Consider the following 21,122-nt stretch of genomic DNA (forward strand, 5'->3'; position numbering starts at 1 on the left):
CACGCCGGCCCGCTGTTGGGAGGAGCAAAGCTAGACGGTGGAAGCCATCGAAATCGACTGCTACAACAGCCTGGCAGGTGAGCCGCGCCTCGCCGCGCCCCGGCCCCTCCTCCCCTGCCCGCCAGCCTCCCGCCCCGGGCGGGGCCCCAGCCCCCCGCGCGGCCCCTCTGCGTCCGGGCGGACCATTGCGGCCCGCCCGCGGTGCACACCTCCCGGCTGTGGCCGCGATGCTCCGGGGAGGAGGACCTGGGAGGGAGGCGCTTTGGAAAAAGTGTGACTTTCAGGGTATGCCTTCTGAAGGCCATAGCCACCTCGCGCCGCTGCCTTTGCATACATCGTAAATCTCACCTATAAAGGACTGGACAGACAGGCCCAGCGGGCCTGCTTCTCAGTGGACCTGGGTTCAAAATGCGGAAGCAGCGCTCAGGGTGGGCCCTTGCTCCGCCAAGCTTGCGTTTTCCCGCGGGGGTTGGGGTGGTGCGGGGGGGGCACACACACCTGGCTGCCCTCCTCAGGTATCGTTGGCACCCAAGCTGGCCTTCGCCTTCCCCCGACCAATCGCATCCCTGTGGGTACGGTCCCTGCCCAAGTTATTTGGCCTCAGTAGCAAAGGGAAGTTTGCCTCAGTGCCTCCAGCATCTTGAGCAAAATGGATCCCCAAAATGCCACTTCTCTCTGTTGCCAGGTGAAGACAACACCCTCTGGGGAACCTAGTTCGTGGCTGGGCTCGAGCCTTGCTGCAGGCTTGCTCTCCTCCCTGCCCTGTTCTCACACACCAGCTAGAGGAGAGGAAAAGGGGGCCTTTCATGGAGCCAACAGGGTGTATATTCCAGAGTTCGCTTTGGGAGGGAGGGTCAAAATGAGACACTTTATTTTCTTTAATTAAAAAAGATTTTTAATAGCTGTAACTTAGCCACATGACAATTTTTAAATCTCTTTAAAAACAAACAAAAAAACGAGTCTGAGTCTTCCCTGGGCCTTCTGTGAGAAGCCGGGAGTGTTGGCACAGGCAATGGCCTTCCATTTACTAGGCATTCCTTGTTCTCCCATCTCATTTGGTGGAATTTGGGCATGGTCAAGCTTCTCTCACCAAATCACAGGCTAATTCTCCTCGTTCCTAGCCATCAAAGTTGCTTAAAGTAGTGACTGGTTAGAGCACAGTAGGGTAGGGAGTGTGACTGGGTGTGGCTGGGGATGGTGGATATGTCCCAGGCAGCTGAGGGATAAAAATGAATACCGATACTTTTTCCTAAGTGCAGTTCTGTTTTGTTCCCTTTGAGGTTTTAATGCCAGCCCATAATACCATGGCCAGTATCATCTTTAATCACACACAACCTCAGCCAGGGAGGCACTTTGCAAATTGTGAAGTAGTTTACAAACTTCAAGGATTAATAGTGATAGTAGTAGTAGCAGCAGTTGTAGTAATGGTGGGCCTCTGAGAAGCACTAATGATAATGGCAACAGACAAAATAGTATAACAGAGAGATGGAATATTTCAATCCATTACGAGGTCCAGTGTAATACCCTTTATTTCTTGTAAGTCTCTGGCATATTGGTCCCTGCCCAATGAATAGTTAAAGGGCAGAGCAGTCAGAGGTGGAGGAAGAGTGCTCTGGGTTGCTAATGTGCTGATTTTGGAGCGGTAATGGAGTCATAGATTCAGTATTATCCATAGGTATTCGAGGGCTGCCCCTCACCCCACGCTTTTGGCTGCCAGCCAGTGACTAGCATTGCCTGCCCTCCACCGCAGAAGTGGTTACATTTCTATGGTGAAACCAAAGATGGATCCTTGGTCAGGCCATCCAAGTCGGGGCAGGGCTGAGATCTGGACAGCTCCTCCACTTCCATCCCTACCCTACACATAGGCTGGGAAACTTCAATGGTGTGCAATGAAAGGGAGTAATAGAAGCTCATCCCCTCTGCTTCCTTCTCCATTGCCCACCCCTTGTTAATGTTAATAACTTACTGTGTGCACCCTGCTTATGTTGTCATGTTTATTCACTATAGCCCATAGAAAAATAACAGGGTCATCAGTTTTGTAGAGAAAAACCTCAGTCCTGGCACCATATAATCCAAAGGCAGTGTTCTTGGCATCACACCTGGATGCACAAAGTCCGTGTCCCCTGGGCCTCTGTCTCCCTTGAGCGCAGTTTCAGGCAGACTCCAAACTCCTACACTTTGAAAATTCCTTTGGGAGCTCTCAGTCCTGGTAACCAGGAGAAAGAAATATATTATCTTGATAAATGACTCTGGTGGGGCTATTTCCAAGCTTTGTCAAGTGTCACCTAAGAAAGCGTGATTATAAGTCGACCAGTCTTATCAAAGCCAAACTCTGTATCTTGTATGGAGAATTCAGCTGGAAGAATTCCACATAGAAGTCACCTTGGGAAGAAGGAGAAGCCTTCTGGGCAATGCATAAAATGGGCTTACTACTATCTCAGAAGTCCCAGCTAATAGGAATGTATTCTTTCTTGTTGGATTAGGAAAGTAACAGACATTTATAGTATGTTTTTTCTCTTAGAAAATACCAAAAAGTTAAAAGAAGAAAATAAAAAATGACCCCTGATTTCACCACCCAAAGAAATCCACTGGGGTGTATTTCCTTCCTCTGTATTCTCTTCTGTGAATATAAATGTGTCAACTGTTAACAAAGTTCTCCTGAGGTTCTCCTAGAGAGAGAGAGAGATGATGAAGCTTCAAAATGTTCATGGAAAATGGGATTTGAGTACAAGTTTATTTTGGTGCAAAATAATTTTGAAATCCACACATAGTTCTTTTCATAATGCACATTTTTCATGAACTATTTGAAGACCCCCCCCATCTAGTCTTGTCACCTTGCTTTTAATCTCACCATTATGTCAGGGCATATTTATATTACATTAAAATATTCTTATGAAGATTCAGGACCAGCAGTTAGCATAATAGCTATGTCGCTGGACTCCCATGTAGTTGACCGCAGTTTGAGTCCCAGACCCGGCGGCTTAAACTCACGCCGGGTGCTTGTGCGTGTGTGCCCAAGATCCCGAGAGGAGAATGGAGGAGAAGCGATTGCGGCATGGCTATCCCCCCTGGGGGGTGATTTCTCACTTTCTGTCTCTTTGTCTTTCTCTGTCTGTCTGGCGAGCTCATGCGCCCTATAGCAAAAACCTCTCCCCAAAAAAAGAAAGAACAAAAAAAAAGAAAAAATATTCTTATGAAGATTCTTTTAAATGGCAACATAAAAATGTTAAATGTATGTTTACAATTTTCATTGGCTAGAAAGGAAGGAAAGAAGATCACTGTTGCTGTTAGAGCCAGAACAGTGCTGACCATGTCCTTCCCCTGCATATCCTTTCCCCTGAATGCCTACTAAAATTAAGGAGACCAGCCACTGCAGGTTCATTCCGGCAGAAAGGCAGCTGACCCTTCTACTGGGGCTGCAGCACAGCTGAGCAGCCCGACGGCCTCCAGGCGTCCGCAGTATGAAGATATTTTCTCAGGGATCCATCCTCCCTCTACATGGAACTGTGCTTGGGAGGGAGGGTTGGTGTTTAAAAGGAACTTGGACTAGCCCAGAAGTACCTAGAAACCAGTTTGGATGACTTGAAGAGACCACATAATGTGCAGGCAATTTATAAAATGTCCCAGGTTGTAATCTGGGTTGGCTTGGATTTCCTTTCATTTGGGAGGGATCTAGCCAGTTGTACAGAGCCCCTGAATGTGATTGTATAGGTCTTGTTCTCTAAGAACTTCAAGGAAAGATGGAAAACATCTTGATCCTTCAGAATTTCAAATTATTTTGACACAATGATTAAAAAAAGACGTACGAATCAGATCCTTACTGAGGCCAGAGAGGAAGCATGTATTGGCCTCTTGATCAACTCTTATTGACCATGGACAAGACACAAGACTCCCCTGGGGCCTTGGGATGTTCTCTGCAGAAGCCCTTCAAGGGCAGAACCTTTTGCTCTACATCTGCTCCTGTAGGTCTGTGGTGGCCCCACCTGGGGTATGATCAAAGGGACATAACACATGATGACTTTGCTGGTGTTTTCAAATGATATTCCAAGTTCACTGTTCGAGGCAGTGGAGATGGATGGCAACAAACCCCAGCTTTGGACCTGAGGCTAGGAGCTTGTGCCTCTATAAGCCCCCACCACTTCATTTTCACCTTTATTTCCCCATTGCTCTGGAGTTATGTTTGGGAGAGTTTTGCTTGTGTGCCTGTTATTCCAAAGGGGCAGATAATATCCGTGAATCCCAACGAAAGCCCCAGGACAGGGATGTGACAAGGCCTAGAAGGAAGTCATACTGGGAAAAGGCCTTGGATGGCACTGTGCTCTGAAATCAGTTTTATCGCAGCTTATGGCAACGTCTTGAAGTCATGGGATCAGGGCCAACTACTGATACAGAAATTGCAGGACCAACAGCAAAATGGAGACATGCGATTTCTTTTTCAAGAAGCAGTGAGAAGGTGTCATTGAAGGTCCTGAAAGATAAAGCTCTTCCTTTCTTTTATAGTCTCCCTCCTCCTTGACTTGATAAGAGGTTTTTTAAAAAATATACTATTTATTGTCATTATGAGTAAGTAAACTGAAAAATTTTAATTCTTAGGACAAATTTTACTGTTCATCTCTATTCATCTTTGTATGAAACTATAAGAACACTTAACTTGCATGTGGAATCATAAACATTACATAATTCATTCTTTGCAGGTCATTCATGCATATGTAGTTTATTCTTACCAGAATGATAGAAACGCTGCATAAAATGAGCTCAACTGTTCTTATTAACTTCTTTTTATGCATATTTTATATTTGCACTCTCTGCCAATCTTTCTAATGGACAAGGAAAGGAAAAGAAAGTATATACTATCCTACCCTTTCCTTTTGTGTCTTTATTTTCAGCATACGTGGCTGGCTAATTCAGAGAAGTTTCATAAGAAAGGATAGGATAGGGTTCTTGGATCATTTGAAGCAACTTCTGGTTTAGGCATGGCCTCCGGAACTGTCAGTGTGTCTGTTTGCTTAGTTATAGGCATAAGACCCTTACCTTGTGTTCAAGTTGGGTCTTGGTGAACACTCAGTGCATCTTGAACCTACTAGACTTCTCTGCTCATGGGACATTGTGAAGGCTATTCGTGATTAGGACTACCATGAAGAATGGTATTGTATCTGTCTCCTCTGTTCATGTTCCATTGTCCTGTCAGACCTCACTTACAAAAAGACAAGATCAAAGATAAAATTAAGAATTTCAGGAAGGCAGTCTTCCAAGGAAGGATATGAGAACTGAAAGAGGCAGAGCATTAAACCAAGTACAAGGCCTTTTTTTTTTTTTTTTTTTTTTTTGCAGGGTTTTTACTATGAGGGAATGAGATATGAGACAGAGATACAGAAATAAGATTTAACCAAAGAAAAGACGTTTTTTTTTTTTTTTTTTTTTTTTTTTTTGCAGGGTTTTTACTATAGGGTGCGTGCACTCACCAGAAAGACAGAGAAGGACAGAGAGACAGAAAGTGAGAAATCACCCCCACAAGGGGGATGGCCACGCCGCAATCCCTTCTCCTCCATTCTCCTCTCAGGATCTTGGGCACGCGCACACACATGTGCCTGGCGTGAGTTTAAGCCACTGCATCCGGGACTTGAACTGCGATCGACTACATGGGAGTCCAGCAACATAGCCATTACGTCAATGCTGGTCCCAGGGCTTTCTGAACAGGGAGCCTGTTTTAATACATTTTTCTATTGCTATAACGAATACCACAGACTGAATAATTTAAGAATAAACATTTATTTAGCTATAGTGCTAGAGGTCCAAGGTCAAGGGGCCATATCTGATGGGGGCTTTCTTGCTACAGGGAAGGGGATGGGACTCTTTACAGGGACCCAAGAGAACATAAGGTATCATGTGGTTAGAGGGCGAGAGCGTGTCTTAGTTCTTGTCTCTTCCCCTCTCCTTATACATCCACCAGTTTTCAATCATGAGGGCCTTACCCTTGATGACCTTTTCTAATCCTAATTACCTCTCAAAAGACTCACTTCTTAATATCATAGTTGGAATTAAGTTTCTACCCTCTTAATACCTCACAATAGCTACAAAATTTCGACATGAATTTTAGGGAACCACATTCAAACCATCCTGAGGCCCTTCTGAGCCCTATGGAGTCCTATGCACAAGTTGCCCACTATTCTTTTTTTTTTTTTTTTTTTTTAGAGGTTTTTGCTACAGAGAGTGTGCACTCACCAGAGAGACAGAGAGAAAGCGAGAAATCACCCCCCAGGGGGGATGGCCACACTGCAATCCCTTTTCCTTCATTCTCCTCTCAGGATCTTGGGCATGCACACACACGTGCCCAGCATGAGTTTAAGCCACCAGGTCCAGGACTTGAACCACTGTCGACTACATGAGAGTTCAGCAACATAGCCATTATGCTAACTGCTGGTCCCAAGTTGCGCACTATTGAAGTCAACCTTCAGTGGCACACCAGAAAATGACTGTGAGAATATGTTTAAGATGTACAAAAAGTGGATAGAGACTAGAGGCAGAGTCTAAGAAACAAAGGGTACTAAATAGATATTGATGTAGAACCAGAGAACCAAGAATTAAAGATGGATAAGTTACAAATCCAAAAACTCAGTAGTGAAAAGGGGGTCAGACACTAGGGACTAGCAGTAATCTGTTGGCCTGAAGATGAGTTTCTAGGGTTAGGATCAGTCAAAGGATGGGAAAAGAAGAGGGTTTTTATGCTAAAATGCTCAGCCAAGATCCTGTCATCTGGATGAGAGAGCTTAACTAGCCAAGCCACTGTTGATCAGGGGCTGTTCCTTGGGTTGACCAGTAATCTCAAGGACCCTGTAAATGTGATTCCCAAAACCATCTTCCAAGGAAGAATATGAGAATTGAAACTTGTAGGATGCTTTCAGGGAAGGTACTGGGAAAAATGAAGACTTTGGGTATGTTTCTAAAGTGGATTCTGAAGCTTCTTAGACCACTTCCAAGGAAAATAGTTAAATGGCTTTTAGCCAGAAACTCTTTAGGACATTTTCAAGTAAGAATCTCTATAGCCAAAATATAAAAGATTATTGCCTCCAAGACAAGGATACTCAGACACACTGCAGGTAGGAAGGTCAAGATGTGGAACTGCCAAAAGCCACCCCCAGAGCTTCACAGGTTGTGAGTGACCTCCAGATGGAAAGTTCTCCTTCTAACTATTCTCTTTCATCACCAGAGTGTGCTTACTTGAAGCAGCTAGGATGAAAACCAAATGTTTCAACCAACCAACCAACTAACCAGAGATTTCCTACTTATTTGACTTTGGGAAGTCAGATATTCGTGTTTGGAACAGAATTTTCCATTTTTACCCAGACAATTAGTGTGGCTTGGTCCAAACTACAAACTCCAGAACAGACAACAGTATCAGACATAAAAACAACAAAGATGACTCTATGGAAAAAGGAGGAGTCTAGACTTCCTGGTGGTATTCACATGGCCCAGAGATTGTTCATTAGCAGGATAAAGGTCATAGTCTGAATCTTGTACATACATGCATAGTTTCCTATCAGCACTGAAATGATGTCCTGTCCAACAGCAACCAAGTCAGCAGTTACCAATTTTATTTTTAAAGGAAGCATGATGTGTAATGCCAAGTAAGACTGACTTGAACTAGAAGAATCCTAGGTAGGAATAGATGCAAATGGACCTTCCTATCCCTTCCCATTTCTGCGAAAAGAGTTTTAAAAAGAGCACCCGAATTACAGACAGGGTTTGCACAGAGGAAGCCCGTGGGCAAATGATTCTTTTCTACATTGTTTCTATGTGGAAGAACAAAAGCCTGAAGTGGTGCTGAGTAATTGGCTTGAAAGTTATGTAAAATTAGAATTATGTTTTCAGATTTGGCTATGTCCCAAGTCTTACACAGGTGCATAAATTTTGTTGTCAACATTACCAACTTGTCATTCAGTATGAACTAGGCATTTCTGATAACAGGGATACTCACCACCACCTAAAGTGACCCATTGGACTACCACCACCAGAACAAGAACTGTGATAATAACAACAACAGTAAAGACTACCATGAGGAATCCAGTTCCCAATGTATAGTAGATATTTTCACACATATGCTTGAAATTAGTGAAAATGTACTAGATCCTTGGTTTGGGGGCTAGGTGTACAGCAGCAAACCTGAAGGATAAGGTCCCTCCCTTCAATGAAGCTGCACACACACTCATACACATGCACAGACACATAGGTTAGTATCCCTTATCCAAAATGCTTGGGACTAAAAGTCATTCAGATTTTTTTTATGATTTTGGAATATTTGCATGTGCATAGTGAGATATTTAATACATGTGACCTGAGTCTAAACACAGAATTCATTAATATTTCATATACATATGCACAACCGGAAGCTAATTTTATTCAGTATTTCATATTGCTGCATTTGACTGTGACCCCATCATATAAAGTCAGGGGTGAAATTTTCCATGTGTGGGATCACTCAAAGTAATTCAAATTGTGGAGCATTTTGGATTTTTTAAATTCAGGATGCTCAGCCTATATGTAGTTTCATTTGTCTCACAATGTTGTAAGACAGAAAGCTCAAGCTTGGAACAGTGAAGTCACTTTCTCATGGTATGTGGCAAACTGGGAATTTTTATCCACCGTATTTGTAATTCTACAGCCTGTAGTCTTAGCTCTTTACTGCACAGTCTCAGTCTTTAGGATGTTCTTTTTCAGATACTAACATTTGCCTTCTTAACATTTCTATCAATTTATCCGTATTGCATCCTTGAAGCAAGGCAAAATACATGTCATCACTGTAGCAAGAACTAGTCTTGACATATTTAGGGCAACTCCTTTGCCCATCCTCCAGTCTGGACGTTACATCTCCTTTTACTGTGACCGTGCCTCGTGTGATTAGGGTTCCCATTCCACGGTCATCCCGGGTGGTTAAGGGGAAGGAGACTTGCATTTTATAGCCAGGTCATACTTTCTCTAAGTCCTCCCATGTCACTAGAAAGGTAACCTGAACTTGTGTGGACAGAGAAGAATGAGGAGCTGGGAAATCATAATTTTTAGTGAACTTGGAGGCTGCAGAAGCCTCTCTTGTACCTCTGTTCTTCCCCGTTTGCTCTGGGGTCTGTGAAATCTAGTAAGAGGTCTTGAAAAAATGTACATAGAAGTGTCATTTCAGCCATTAGAGAATACACCCAACACAGAAATGTGAGGGATATTCTTTGAAGGCTAAAATCTCCCCAGTTCTTGGCAGACACCCATTTCTTTAAGAACACAGCAGAGGCATGACTCGGTGAAAAGGGACCTGAGAACTTTTAGAGACAAGGTCTGTCTCTCTAACTTGCCAAATGCCTTGGGAAAGAAATTTTACCTCTTGGGCCAAAGTTTTCTGGTTTATAAAAACCAAGGGTTGGGGGACTAGCAGATGATGTAATGGTTACATTGCTGGACTCCATGTAGTTGTCCACGGTTCAAGTCCTAGACCCAGTGGCTTAAACTCACACCAGATGTGTGTGTGTGCTTGCCCAAAATTCTGAGAGGAGACTGAATGAGAGGGGGTTGCAGCATGACCATCCCCCTGGGTTGGGGGAGTGGAGGTGATTTCTCACTTTCTGTCCCTGTCTCTCTGGCAAGCGCATTCACTCTATAGCAAAAATCTCTCTTAAATTAAAAAGAAAAAAAACGAAGGTCCTTTCCAGCTTTTTAAAGAAAAAGTCTCCATGCCATTCTTTCTCAACTGTGTGGTCATTACACAGAATGGAGGACTTCTAAGGGTGTTCATGGAGACTGGTCTCCAAAATCTCCTACTGTATTACATGAAAAGGCAGAGTATAAATCAGCATTTAATGTGATTTCCTGTAGGTAAAATTTTAGAAAGCAAGAAAACATATATGCTAGCACAGTATTTGTATTCATGGTTATCAGATATCATACTAGTGATGCAGTTGATGGTTACTTTTGGGGAGAAAAATAAAACTAGGTAAGGAATTGTGGAGAGGGAGTTTAGCTTTTTATTGCATTGTTGGGAAAGTCATGACACATTTTTTTCATTAAAAAAATAGAGAAATACGTCATGGCTTTCTCAACGACCTAATATTTTAAGGTTTTTTTTTTTTAGTGTTGGACTTTTCTAGCTCTATGCATAATTTTATTTTTTAGGAGAATTGACCTTGATTATCTAGACGGAGAAATTATGAAAGATTTTACTTTTTTATTTTCTTAAATAAAACCCAATGTACAAACATAATTTTTTTAAGAACATATTAAATTTCTAATCCTTTCTTTACAGGCTACCTAGATCACTTTTGATTATGAAAAGTGTAGAAAGTTAGTAACTGCCACAAGCGAATTCCAGGTGGTGGCGTGTGTCAATTTTCCACAGAGTCCTGCTTTGTGGGGCGGGAGGGTGTCTGAATGCACTGCTCAGGGTCTCTGCTCACACTTGCTTGAATCAATCCTGTCAGAATTTAGTCCACAGGTCACCTTTCCCATATTTTGTTGTAAACTCTTCAGCATTTTTATAGACTTTTTAAAGGTCCTTACAGTATTTTTCAGCTAGGTCAGCCCCGGCGGGGAGATGCTTGGGCTGGGGGAGTGGTTCACCAGTGCCCATGAGGGACTGGATTCGTTGGTTGGTTTTGGTAACTGGCTTCTAGTTTTCAGAACTAATTACTGGCAGACAGACCTGCCCCTTTTCATTGATGTTCAGTTGATAGATCTTTGTTCTAAATGTTATCTTTGGTGATTTGAATGAGCACTCTGCTAGAAAGCTGATGTTGATTCTGAAGGCCCCCTTGTCATAGGGAAGGTTGTCAGGAACAATAAGCCCTTGCCAAGTCAACAAATTAGTTTCATCAACCTGGATAGTATGGAAGTTTTTCATTCCACACTTGCAGATTTCTTCAAGTTCCTTCATCAGCCTCCTGCTAGCTGCCATCTTGGGTCACTATAAACACAATTTTTAATACCATTCTGGGTATTACCTGTACACCATTTAATACATTAAATAGTGTATTTCTCACACTATTGATGTCAAAATTACCCCAAGCCCCAAACTTTCTCTTAATTTTTTATAATTCCCCTTCCTGTAGTGTCTACAACCTAATCCACACACAGGACTGGGTCCTGGCAACACGGTAGCCTGTAGGATAGGGCGTACCCCTCTAGATACTATCACATGTTAGTGACGGTTTGAATCTGCCAGTGAGGCAGGGAAGAGAGATGACTGTGGTATAAACTGGTCTTGAACGTCAGCGATGTGTCTGGTATTGATAAAGAGATGGTCTGGATGCTCAGTGTTCACGATTCTTGCTAGCCCCTGAACCTAGGGAATCCTGTTCATTGGTAGCTCAGGCAAAGCCCTGGGCACCCAGGAGGAAGCCCATTCATTCATCCCATCTTTACCAAACACCTGCTGTGACTCTTGCCTGAACCTAAACCCTTTCTGTTCTCCCCAAAACATGGATTGGAGAGGGGGTGTCAGTTAGTGGTGTGGAGGATAATGCACTGGATCCCACATGGCATTGTTAGAGTCCTAGACCTGGCCCGAAAAACACACTGGGTATTTGTATACATGTACCCAAAATCCTGAGAGGAGACTAGAGAAGGGACTATGTCATGGCCATCCCCCATGATTAAGTGATTTCTCATTTAATCTCTCTCTCTCTCTCTCCAGCAAATGCACATACCCTATAGCAAAACTACAAACAAAAACCTGGTCTGGAGATGTGGGGACAGGACTATAGTCCATGCCCTGCTACTAACTTGCTCTGTGACCTTGGGCAAGTCATATTACACTGAGCCTCAGTTTCCTCAGATGTAGACATTGGAAATTCGGTCCAGATGTCTTCCACGTCTGCTTTCATAAGTATTGAATCGGTTATTTCAAAGGACTTCTAGCCCCCTCCCTCTCCCTGCCTTGGCTCTTTCTCTCTGGGAGCAGTCAGATTTGAGCTGACCAATAATCATTAAAAGATCTCAACCATTGGCCGCCTCCATGGTGCAGCAGTAAGTAATGCACTGCTCAAGAGGAGCCAGATCCTACGTGGTGACTGCAGTTCAAGTCCCTGGCCAGATCAGTGTGGAACACACCAGGCACATGCCGGAGTGCTCAAGATCCAAAGGGCTGGAGGGTGGAAGGAAATGGATCAGAGCTGGCCAGACCCCATGGAAGATGTTTATCTCTCCCTTTGTCATTTCCATTCTCACTCTCATGAATAAAGAAAAAAGGTTTTAAATGGAAAAATAAATAAATAAGATCTCAACTGCAATTTCCAAGGCAGAACTTGCAAATTTTGGGATAAACAAAAAGAAAAGACCTCACAGCCTCTCAGCATGACAGAGTTAAACATTGGGTTTCTGAGAGAAATATGGGTAGAGATTGAAACCTACCAAAAAGTTCATAGAAAATAACTATCATGAAGAAACTGCATGGATTTCAAATGTTCTTGCACCAAATAAACTTGTACTTTAATCTTTCCACAAACTTTTTGATTTCCCTTCATATGTAAAATATTATCTGGGGTCCTGGAATCTAAATTGATGGCACCAAATGTAATATTTCCTATAGCTGCTAGATCTTCTCAGATTACTCCAAAATTCACACTGTGATTCTGATCAGGCAGTCCTTCAGCCTCAGAGATCAGGCAATACTGGCTACATCAGGCCAGGAAGCATTGGTAGCAAGGAAAAAAAGAAACCTTTTGAGAAGTAGACTGGCAAGGGCACGAGATCCAGGGAACAGTTGCTGCTCAGTGACAGCATCTCAGAAACCCACTACTCTGACCTGAAGCTGGAGAGCCCTGAGGAGACAGGGCCAGAGCTAAGTATTTGGGGATATGACTCTGGGCCTGTTGCTAATGCCAAGTCAGATCTGAGCTCCTTTCTCGAATGACCTGCACTTCCAGGTTGTGGTGACCACAGAACCTTTGGGCACTTGAGTGGATTCTTTCCTGATACCTCTGCAGGGAAGGCTGTATCCCTATGTATGCCAATGGATGGGAAGGAAGACAGAGCACAGAGGAAAGGAGAGGTGGCAGGTCTGGGCCCCAGAAAACCCAAGGGGGGAGTGTGGCATATGGAAAAAGATCTTAGTGTAAGAAGATCTGGATTTGAATCCTGGCTTTTTCACTTATTCCTTCAGTAATCTTGGACATGCCCCAACCTCTATGAGTTTCTGCTTTCATCACAGCCTAGGAGTAATGGTACTTACCATGCAGGATGGTGATGGTGATTGAGTTAAATGATGCATGCCTCACCCAGCGCCTGGCACATAGCAGGTGTTTAATAAATGAGGGTTATTTGTTACACTAACTCCTTCTCCAGTAAATACAAAGACTGAGGAAGGTATACGGCAGGGGTATAAGGATGCAGCAGAGGAGGTTATGGAAAAATGTGAGAAGCCAGTGCACAGACAGATAGATGAGAACAAAAGAGAGGTCAGGGGACGAGATTCATCACCCTAAGTGGCTGCAGGACAGGAGAGGTGAGCAAGGTGTGAACCAATAGCATTTGGTGGGTTTTCTGCCTTGTACTTCTCTGGACCAGGGAGGCTGAGTGAACAAGCTACCCATCAGGCTGCCTCTGAAGGGCAGCTGAGTTCCAGCACAACCAAGGGCCCTTGGTCAGGGGTCTGTGCCCCCTAATACCTTCTCAGGATTGGGTCAATCCAGGAAGCACTTAGACACTTGCGACTTCCAGACAGATGTTGCCTCCAGCCTGAAACTATACACGTGAATAAGGCTCATTTAGTGCCTGCTCTCTGCCCCTTCACATCCTCTGCCCCAGGAGGCCCCCAACAGTTGCTTTGAACTGAACCAGCAGGGAAAAAACTTCAGGCTCTTCCACAAGTTGGACCAGTTCAGAGTCTGACGGCAGAGAATAAAGTTTTGCTGGGAAGAGAAGAGACATGCTGTGATCAGTTGGGTCCTTGGTGATGCTTAATAAGCAAGAAAGCTGACTGGTGGGAAGGAGCAATGGAGGACCATAGAGGCCCATGTGAGAAGGAGAGATCCCTGGGAGAAGCCATGAGGCAGCTCATGCCTGTCCTGCTCTCCCTCTTGTGCATCAGGCAGTGCCAGCTTCCTGAGCTACTTTCTTGGTGTGGATGCAGAAAGTCCCTGACTTGGTCAGTCATCCTGGGAGTGATAGCACTAGTGGGCATGTCCCCTGGGCTCCCCTCCCAAGTACTTCTCTACCCGACAGGCAGGGCTTTCTGCTCAGGAAATCCTTCAAAACCCTCTTCCACACCTCTCCTGAATTCTGCTCCTCCCCTCTTGAAAGGGATAATGGTCAGTGGCAGTTTATTTGGGGTTTTCTTTAGCAATTTTTTTAAAACTTGATTTATTTATTTTAATTTGACCAGAGAGGGACAGAGTGAGAAAGAGAGGAAGAGAAAGTGAGAAAGAGATCTGCTAAGTCCGGGACTTGAACCGTGGTCAGCAGTGTGGGAGTCCAGCACCCTTAACCTGCTGGCCCTAGCAATTTGTTTTCATAGTGTCTAATTACAAAAGTAAATCATCATAGTTGTATAAATTATTGATAAAATAACAAAGAAAAATATAAATCACTGTTATCTACAGACTCCAAAATAGTAACTCTTACCTAATCAGGTTTATTTTCTTCTAGTCTTTCTTCCACATGTATAAAAATGTGTCTGCATTAAACATCAGCCAAGGTCTACCTTTCTCCAGTTTATTCAGGAAAGAAGGAGTTGGCCTCACATATGCTGGTACCCCTGCAGAGACTTCCTGGTCTCCTTTTTCTGCCTCTACTGCCATAGAAAAGGGCTCACTCTACCTAGGTGTTAGCCAAGGGGGGCATACTTTTCCTGTTGCTGCTTCCCTTTCATATCCCATGGTACCAACCACTACATCAGTGTAATAGCTATACTAGATTTTGCTGAAGGTAATTGGATACAGAATGAGTTTACATATCAAAAAGTGTGTATTAGGAAAATTTTAAAATAAAGTTTATTTTTTTCATTACTGAGAGAGACACAGAGAGACACATAGAGACAGCACCTCCAACAGGGTCTTGATATCATGCTCTGCCCTCCAGTTTCCATCAGCCCCAGATCATGGACATGTGTGGGCCCAATAAACTCAGGGAGGTCTCTGGATGCAAACCTGGAACCTTCCCAGGTGGGTAGCCTTACAGAGCATCATGTTTTACCACTGCATGACCATTTGTCCCCTGAATATTAGAAATTCTTATTCCTAAAACCCATTTGCCCATCAGACCACCAGGAATTTCTTATGGACCATTTATCTTTTTGTGCAGGTTTCAGCTATCTGCATGTTTCTCCAACTCTTTACTTGCCCCTCTAGTCCCTTTTCACTTCACAGGGTCCCCTACTCTAAAACTCCTGTCATTTCATATGCAGAGTATCTGGCCATCTTTTCACAGACCCGGTGCCTCCCACTGACCTCTAAGCTTCACCTTCCCCACCTGAAACAATTGATAAGGATACTTCCTTGAAAAAGATCATTTCTTCTCTAAGAGAAGTTCTGATACCAGTTATTGAACATCCTTCACCCTCTTACACACACACACACAAACACACACACACACTCTGTTTTTTCACAACATTCAAGTTGTACTGCACAAACTTCTCCATCCTTCATTTTTTCCACCAATATTTTCCATTGAAAATATTTTTCAGTCAGTTAGTCTCAGTAAGTATTTTTCTGCAGCATGATTGCAATAGCTGCGTAGTGTTACGTTGCACTAATGTTCCATTATTTACTTAACCAGTCTCTCAGTTTCAGTGATGAATATTTAGGTTATTTTCAACACTCTCCTATTGTACAGTGCTGTCACAGAGAGGCCACAGAAGTGCTCTTTCTGCTACACATGTGTCTGTTAACTGACTTATCCCAAACATATCCGATGACCTCTTGGAAGAAGGGTGGGAGAAGCAATAAATACATGGTAGATGTCATGGGGGTCGAAGAGGAATGTAGGAGAGGTGAACCAAATGAGGGAGGCATTCCTTTATGTTCAAAATATTGAGTTGTAAGAAAAGTCATGACATTTTTTTTGGTTTTCTATGCAAAAATGTATCATGATTTTTCCAACCACCCAATAGAACAAGATGAGACTTTGACTTCTGAGTTTTTCTCCCACCTGATCTCAGGGCTTCTGCTTGTGGGCATTATGTGTATACTTAGCCAGAGCCAACAAGATAATACTGGGTGGTGGGTTTCTCCTGAATGTTTTTGTATCTACCCATCATCACATTCCAAATGACCCCTTCAAAGTCTCCGTTTCAAACAAGGAAGAAGTGTTCATGAAGCCAACAACAGTCTTATCCTTCTTCTTCCTTCTACTACCTTCTCCCTCTCTGTATACCACATCAGGATCAAGAATGGGAGTTAGGGAGTATGAGAAACATGCTCACCTGTCCAGTGTCAAAGAATGGACAAGGAGACACGAAGTACAGGGAAGCTTTAATGGTGGTCTTGCAAGATTGGGTGTCTGATGGGCAGACATGCCCAAATTGGTTACAGCAAGCAATTTATTTCTTAGTGTGCAAGTCCCTCTCCTAGTTCCTCATTGGCTGAGTACTATGGGGTGTACAATCTTCCTGGACTTTGCCTAGATTTTATTATTCCCTTAGTAGGTATTAAGGCACAGGCCCAGGACAAGCCCACAAAAAAGGCCCACCAAATGTCCTGAAGAGGGAGAAGAACCAGGAAGTAAAAGGAGCAAAGATCTGGTGACCGGCCACCATCTTGAGAAGTCATTTCTTAAGGGTGACTTGTTTTGGGGTTGTGTTTGTTCAGGAACTTCTTGGGAATGTGTACTTTCTGGGGTTGACACATCTACAATCTGGTTAAGCAACTTTTGTGAAGCTATTTTTGAAAATGAATCACTGAAGGCCATTTGTTCACTGGGAGCATGGATGGGATAGCCTGTACATGTGCTGCCATGGCACCTAGATTGATGTCTTCCCTCATGAACAGTGGCACATGACAGTGCCAAGAGCAGGGCTGACCTCAGGCTTAGGCATTATAATGCCCTGGAACAAATTCCTACATCCCTTAAAGGGCTGATAGCATAAGCCTTTAGCTTATATAGGATTTTAGACTGGCTCTCCACCTTAGGTCTTTTGCCTGCTACTTTGACAGCTATACTTGCCAACAGAGGGTGAATAAGAATATAAAAATACGATTGTACACCCCATAGTACTCAGCCAATGAGGAAGAATAAGAATAAATATATCAGCTCCTTATCATTATCTTGTGAATGCTTTCCATGGGCAGAGCCCATGATGAATGAGTCCTTATTGAATAAGTTTACTAAGAACATCTGCCCAGATGTGTTGTGATAGTGTTGTGATAGTGAATGAGAAGCAGCTCTAGTTGGGACCCCAGCAGCTTTGGTAGGTACCTCAGCACTAAGGACATCATTGTGAAGAATTCAGAGGGTAGGAAAACAAGGAACAGCTTGGTAATAGTGAAAAGGAGAGATCTCCAAAACCAGTGGTGCTAAAACAAAGACAACGAAAGAAACACTTGACAATGTTCATTTGTTTGAATCTAGCACAAACACGTGCTAGACTGGATAAGTAGAAGGTCAGAAATGAATGTGAGTGGAATCAGAGGAGATTTAGTCCAAGAGATAAAGTCAAGCAATTCCTGGTAGTGGGAGTGGGCAGCAGCAAAAGTCATGGGAGAGCTCTTTCTGGGCCTGGGTAGTACGCAGGGAAATGAGAGAACTAAGATGTGAACTAAGATAGAACTACATAGAGAGTGCTAACTCCCTGAGACAGCCATCCTGTTTATCATAGCTTCTTAGTCCTCAGACTTGGAAAGAACCTTTCAAGATCAGAGAGTCCAGATTTCCATCTCTGCTGGAGGAGAGCCAGCATGGAACTTGGGGTTAAGTAACCCTGCCTCTTTCCATACAAGGTGAATGGGCTTAGAAAGTCACTTAACTTCCTCAAACCTTGACTTCTGGAAACAGGGTTGATAATACCTCTTTCCTAGAGGCTCCATGAAGGTCAAGTGAGTTGTCACGTTAGGTCTTGCTATTAAGCATATCCTCTATAATAGGTGCTGGTGGGAATTTAAAGATGCAGTAGAGATGCTTGTCAGAAAGGGCAAAGGAGACAGTCTACAAAGCACAGCAATGACGGACATCTCCTGATTTGAGGAAGAGGTTATAAAAATTATTTTATTCTTTTAAAACTAAAGGGCCCGTGGATGATTGTACACAGAGATCTGACTTCAATAGGAAGAGACTATCCAATATATTCTGCGAATGCATTACCATCAGACACAAGTATTAAAAAAAATACTTCCTCAAAAGTTGGAAACAGAAGTTACCTGATCTCAATAAAGAGAATCTACAAAGAAACTGAAGTTAACAGTTTTATACTTAATAGCAAGCAGCTGAATTCTTTACCTTATGACTCAGGAATTTTACTCTTGGGCATTTATCCTGGAGAAATAAAAGCTGTACATGACTGTTCCTGTCAACTTTATTCATAGTAACCAAAAACTAGGATCAGCCCAGGTGCCTTTCAAAAAGATGAATGGTTAAACAAACGCATGCATCCATACTATGGAGTACTACTCAGCAATAGAAAGGAATGAGCCATTCATACGTGTAACAACTTGGATGTATTTCAAGGGAATTATGCTGAATGGGGAGAAAAACTCATTGTAAATGATTTGAAACTCTTTGATTCCATTTATGTAACATTTTCATTGCCAGAGGGCACACTGGCCAGTGAGAAAGAAAGGGAAGCATACCCCAATGGGGTGTGGTCATGCCACAATTCCTTTTCCTCCTTTTCCCATCATGTTAGGATTTGGGGAACCCATGTACATACACCCAGCATGTTTTCAAGCCACTGGGGGGTCAGGATTTGAACCGCGGTCAGCTGTGTAGAATCCAGTTACCTACACACAGCATTTCACAGCGGCACTACAGAGTCAGCTCAATATTATATTTTTGAAATGATACAATTCTAGAAATAAAGATCAGGTTGGAGGTTTTCAGGGGTTAAAGAGAAGACAATGGGACAAGAGGGAGGTGGCTGTGGTAATAAAAAATGACAGGGATTCTTGTAGGGATGGAACTGTTCTGTAACCTAAGATTGGAAGTGAATAAAAGAATCTACCCATGATAAAACTGTATGAGTAGTCCTCAGAAAGTTTATAGAAAGTGTATATGATAAAAAGCTATTAATGGATTTCTAAACTTTTTCACCAAAATATATGCTTTAATTATATTTTCTCATGATCTTTTTGAACTCCCCTCATATATAATAAATACACAGGTACATGTAAATAGGTTTGAGTAAAGCTAGAGAAATTAAGTTTTATAAGGTGTTACCATTGAGATAAACTGGGTAGAAATACAGGCGATTTTTCTATGCTTACAACTGTATGCGAATCTACACCTACCTCAATAAAAATTTCAAGTAAAAAAGAACACTTCAGGGGCTGGCTTTGCGAGCACCAATAAGGTAGGAGTTGTTTTAGGAAGAAACCATATCAGCCCTGTTAGGATAACATAGAGTCTGAGTGGAATTGGAGATGTTGGTAGTTTTAGAACTTTAAAGAAAGAAGACACAATGAAATTCTACACTTCAGTTTGCTTTTCTGGTTTTCTCTCTGAATGCCAAAAAACAAGTAGGGTAGAAAGTCCTAGAGGGTTACATGAGAAGCTTCTAGATAAGAAGTGTTTACATACAAAACGAGTTGACACCATTAGGGTCTAATATCCAAACCTGGCAAGAAGCAGAACCAATTCATCAAATATGTCTAATGAAGACATATGTCAGATATGTCTAATGAAGGAATTGAGTTAAAAATCATTAGATAGGGACCAGCAGATGGCATGGTTACTCACTGGACTCCTATAATTGACTGTGGTTCAAGTCCTGAACCCAGGCTTAAAACATACACAGGACGTGTGCATGTATGCCCAAGTTCCAAGAGGAGAATGAAGAAGGGATTGTAATGTGGCCATCCCTGCTCAGGGGTGAGGGGGAGGGGGAGGGGGGTTATTTATTTCTCTCCAGTGAGCACATGCACCCTATAGCAAAAAATCTCTCTCAAAAAAAAAATAAAAAGAATTATACAAAAATCACGCCAGGCACTTGTGTGTGTGTGTACCCAAAATCCCAAGAGGAGAATAGAGGAGAAGGGATTGCATTGTGGCCATACCCCCTAGGGGCTGATTTCTCACTTTCCCTCTCTATCTCTGTCTCCAGTGAGTGCACATGCCTTATAGCAAACTCTAAAAAATAAATAAATAAATAAATAAATAAATAAATAAATAAAATAAAAAAGAAATAAAAGTTATAGGTATTTGAACATCTTAGGAGGGCAGTGTGTGTAGGCTAAAACCATAGTCTCAGGTGCCAGATGGCCTAGATTTGAATTTTGGCTCTGAAACTTACCAGCTTTGTGACCTTGGGCAAGTGACTCAACTTTATAGGGCCTCTATTTCCCCATTTGGAAATGGCAGAATACTAGAACCTACCTCATGGGTTATTGTCAATATTAAACTAGTTAATGCTTAGATCAGTGCCTGGTCTACTTGAATTTAATAAAGATGACTTGTTCTTACTTTTAATAAAATGATGGTTCTGTAGAAAGTGTGTATACGTGTGTATACACAGAAGAAAGAGAGAGAGAGAGACATTACCATTGGGGGAAACTGGGTAAAGGTTACAGGGGATCTGTCTGAATAATTTATTAAACTGTATGTGAATCTACATTTATCTCAATAGAGATTTAAAATGAAAAGTAATAATTTGGGGGTTAGCTTTGCAAGCCCCAGTTAAGATAAGAGTTGTTTCAGGAAGAAACCCCTCTGGTATTTCACCAGCGCTTGTTGGTCCTTCCCCCACTCCATCCATATAGCTGTCAGCAGAAAGGACTGCAGAAACCATTCGTGGTGGGGGAAGGGCTGAGGACAGGCAGCAGCAGCACCAGTGCCTCCTGTTGGGATGTGGGGGGAATTGAACCAACCATTGACTCTAGAGGCTGTCCAATCTATAAGCGAAAAAAAAATGGGCCTAGAACCCCATCTCATTCTCTTCCTCAAACCTCTCTTTCTGGCTACAAAGCTGCTTTTGCAATGTTCTCTGCATTTATCCATGGCACCCT

General features: G+C 42.8%; 1 protein-coding gene across 1 annotated transcript in view; it reads left to right on the plus strand.

Annotated features, from left to right (window-relative positions):
* TTC9 (tetratricopeptide repeat domain 9) overlaps nucleotides 1-21,122 on the plus strand; it is a 51,317-nt gene that overhangs the window by 12,699 nt on the left and 17,496 nt on the right. Inside the window, 1 exon segment of the mRNA XM_027768065.1 lies at nucleotides 23-77. Coding sequence (XP_027623866.1) covers nucleotides 23-77 — 55 coding nt within the window.

The sequence above is a fragment of the Tupaia chinensis genome, unplaced genomic scaffold, assembly GCF_000334495.1.
Source record: "Tupaia chinensis unplaced genomic scaffold, TupChi_1.0 Scaffold145367_1, whole genome shotgun sequence".
In the NCBI taxonomy this organism is placed as follows: Eukaryota; Metazoa; Chordata; class Mammalia; order Scandentia; family Tupaiidae; genus Tupaia; species Tupaia belangeri.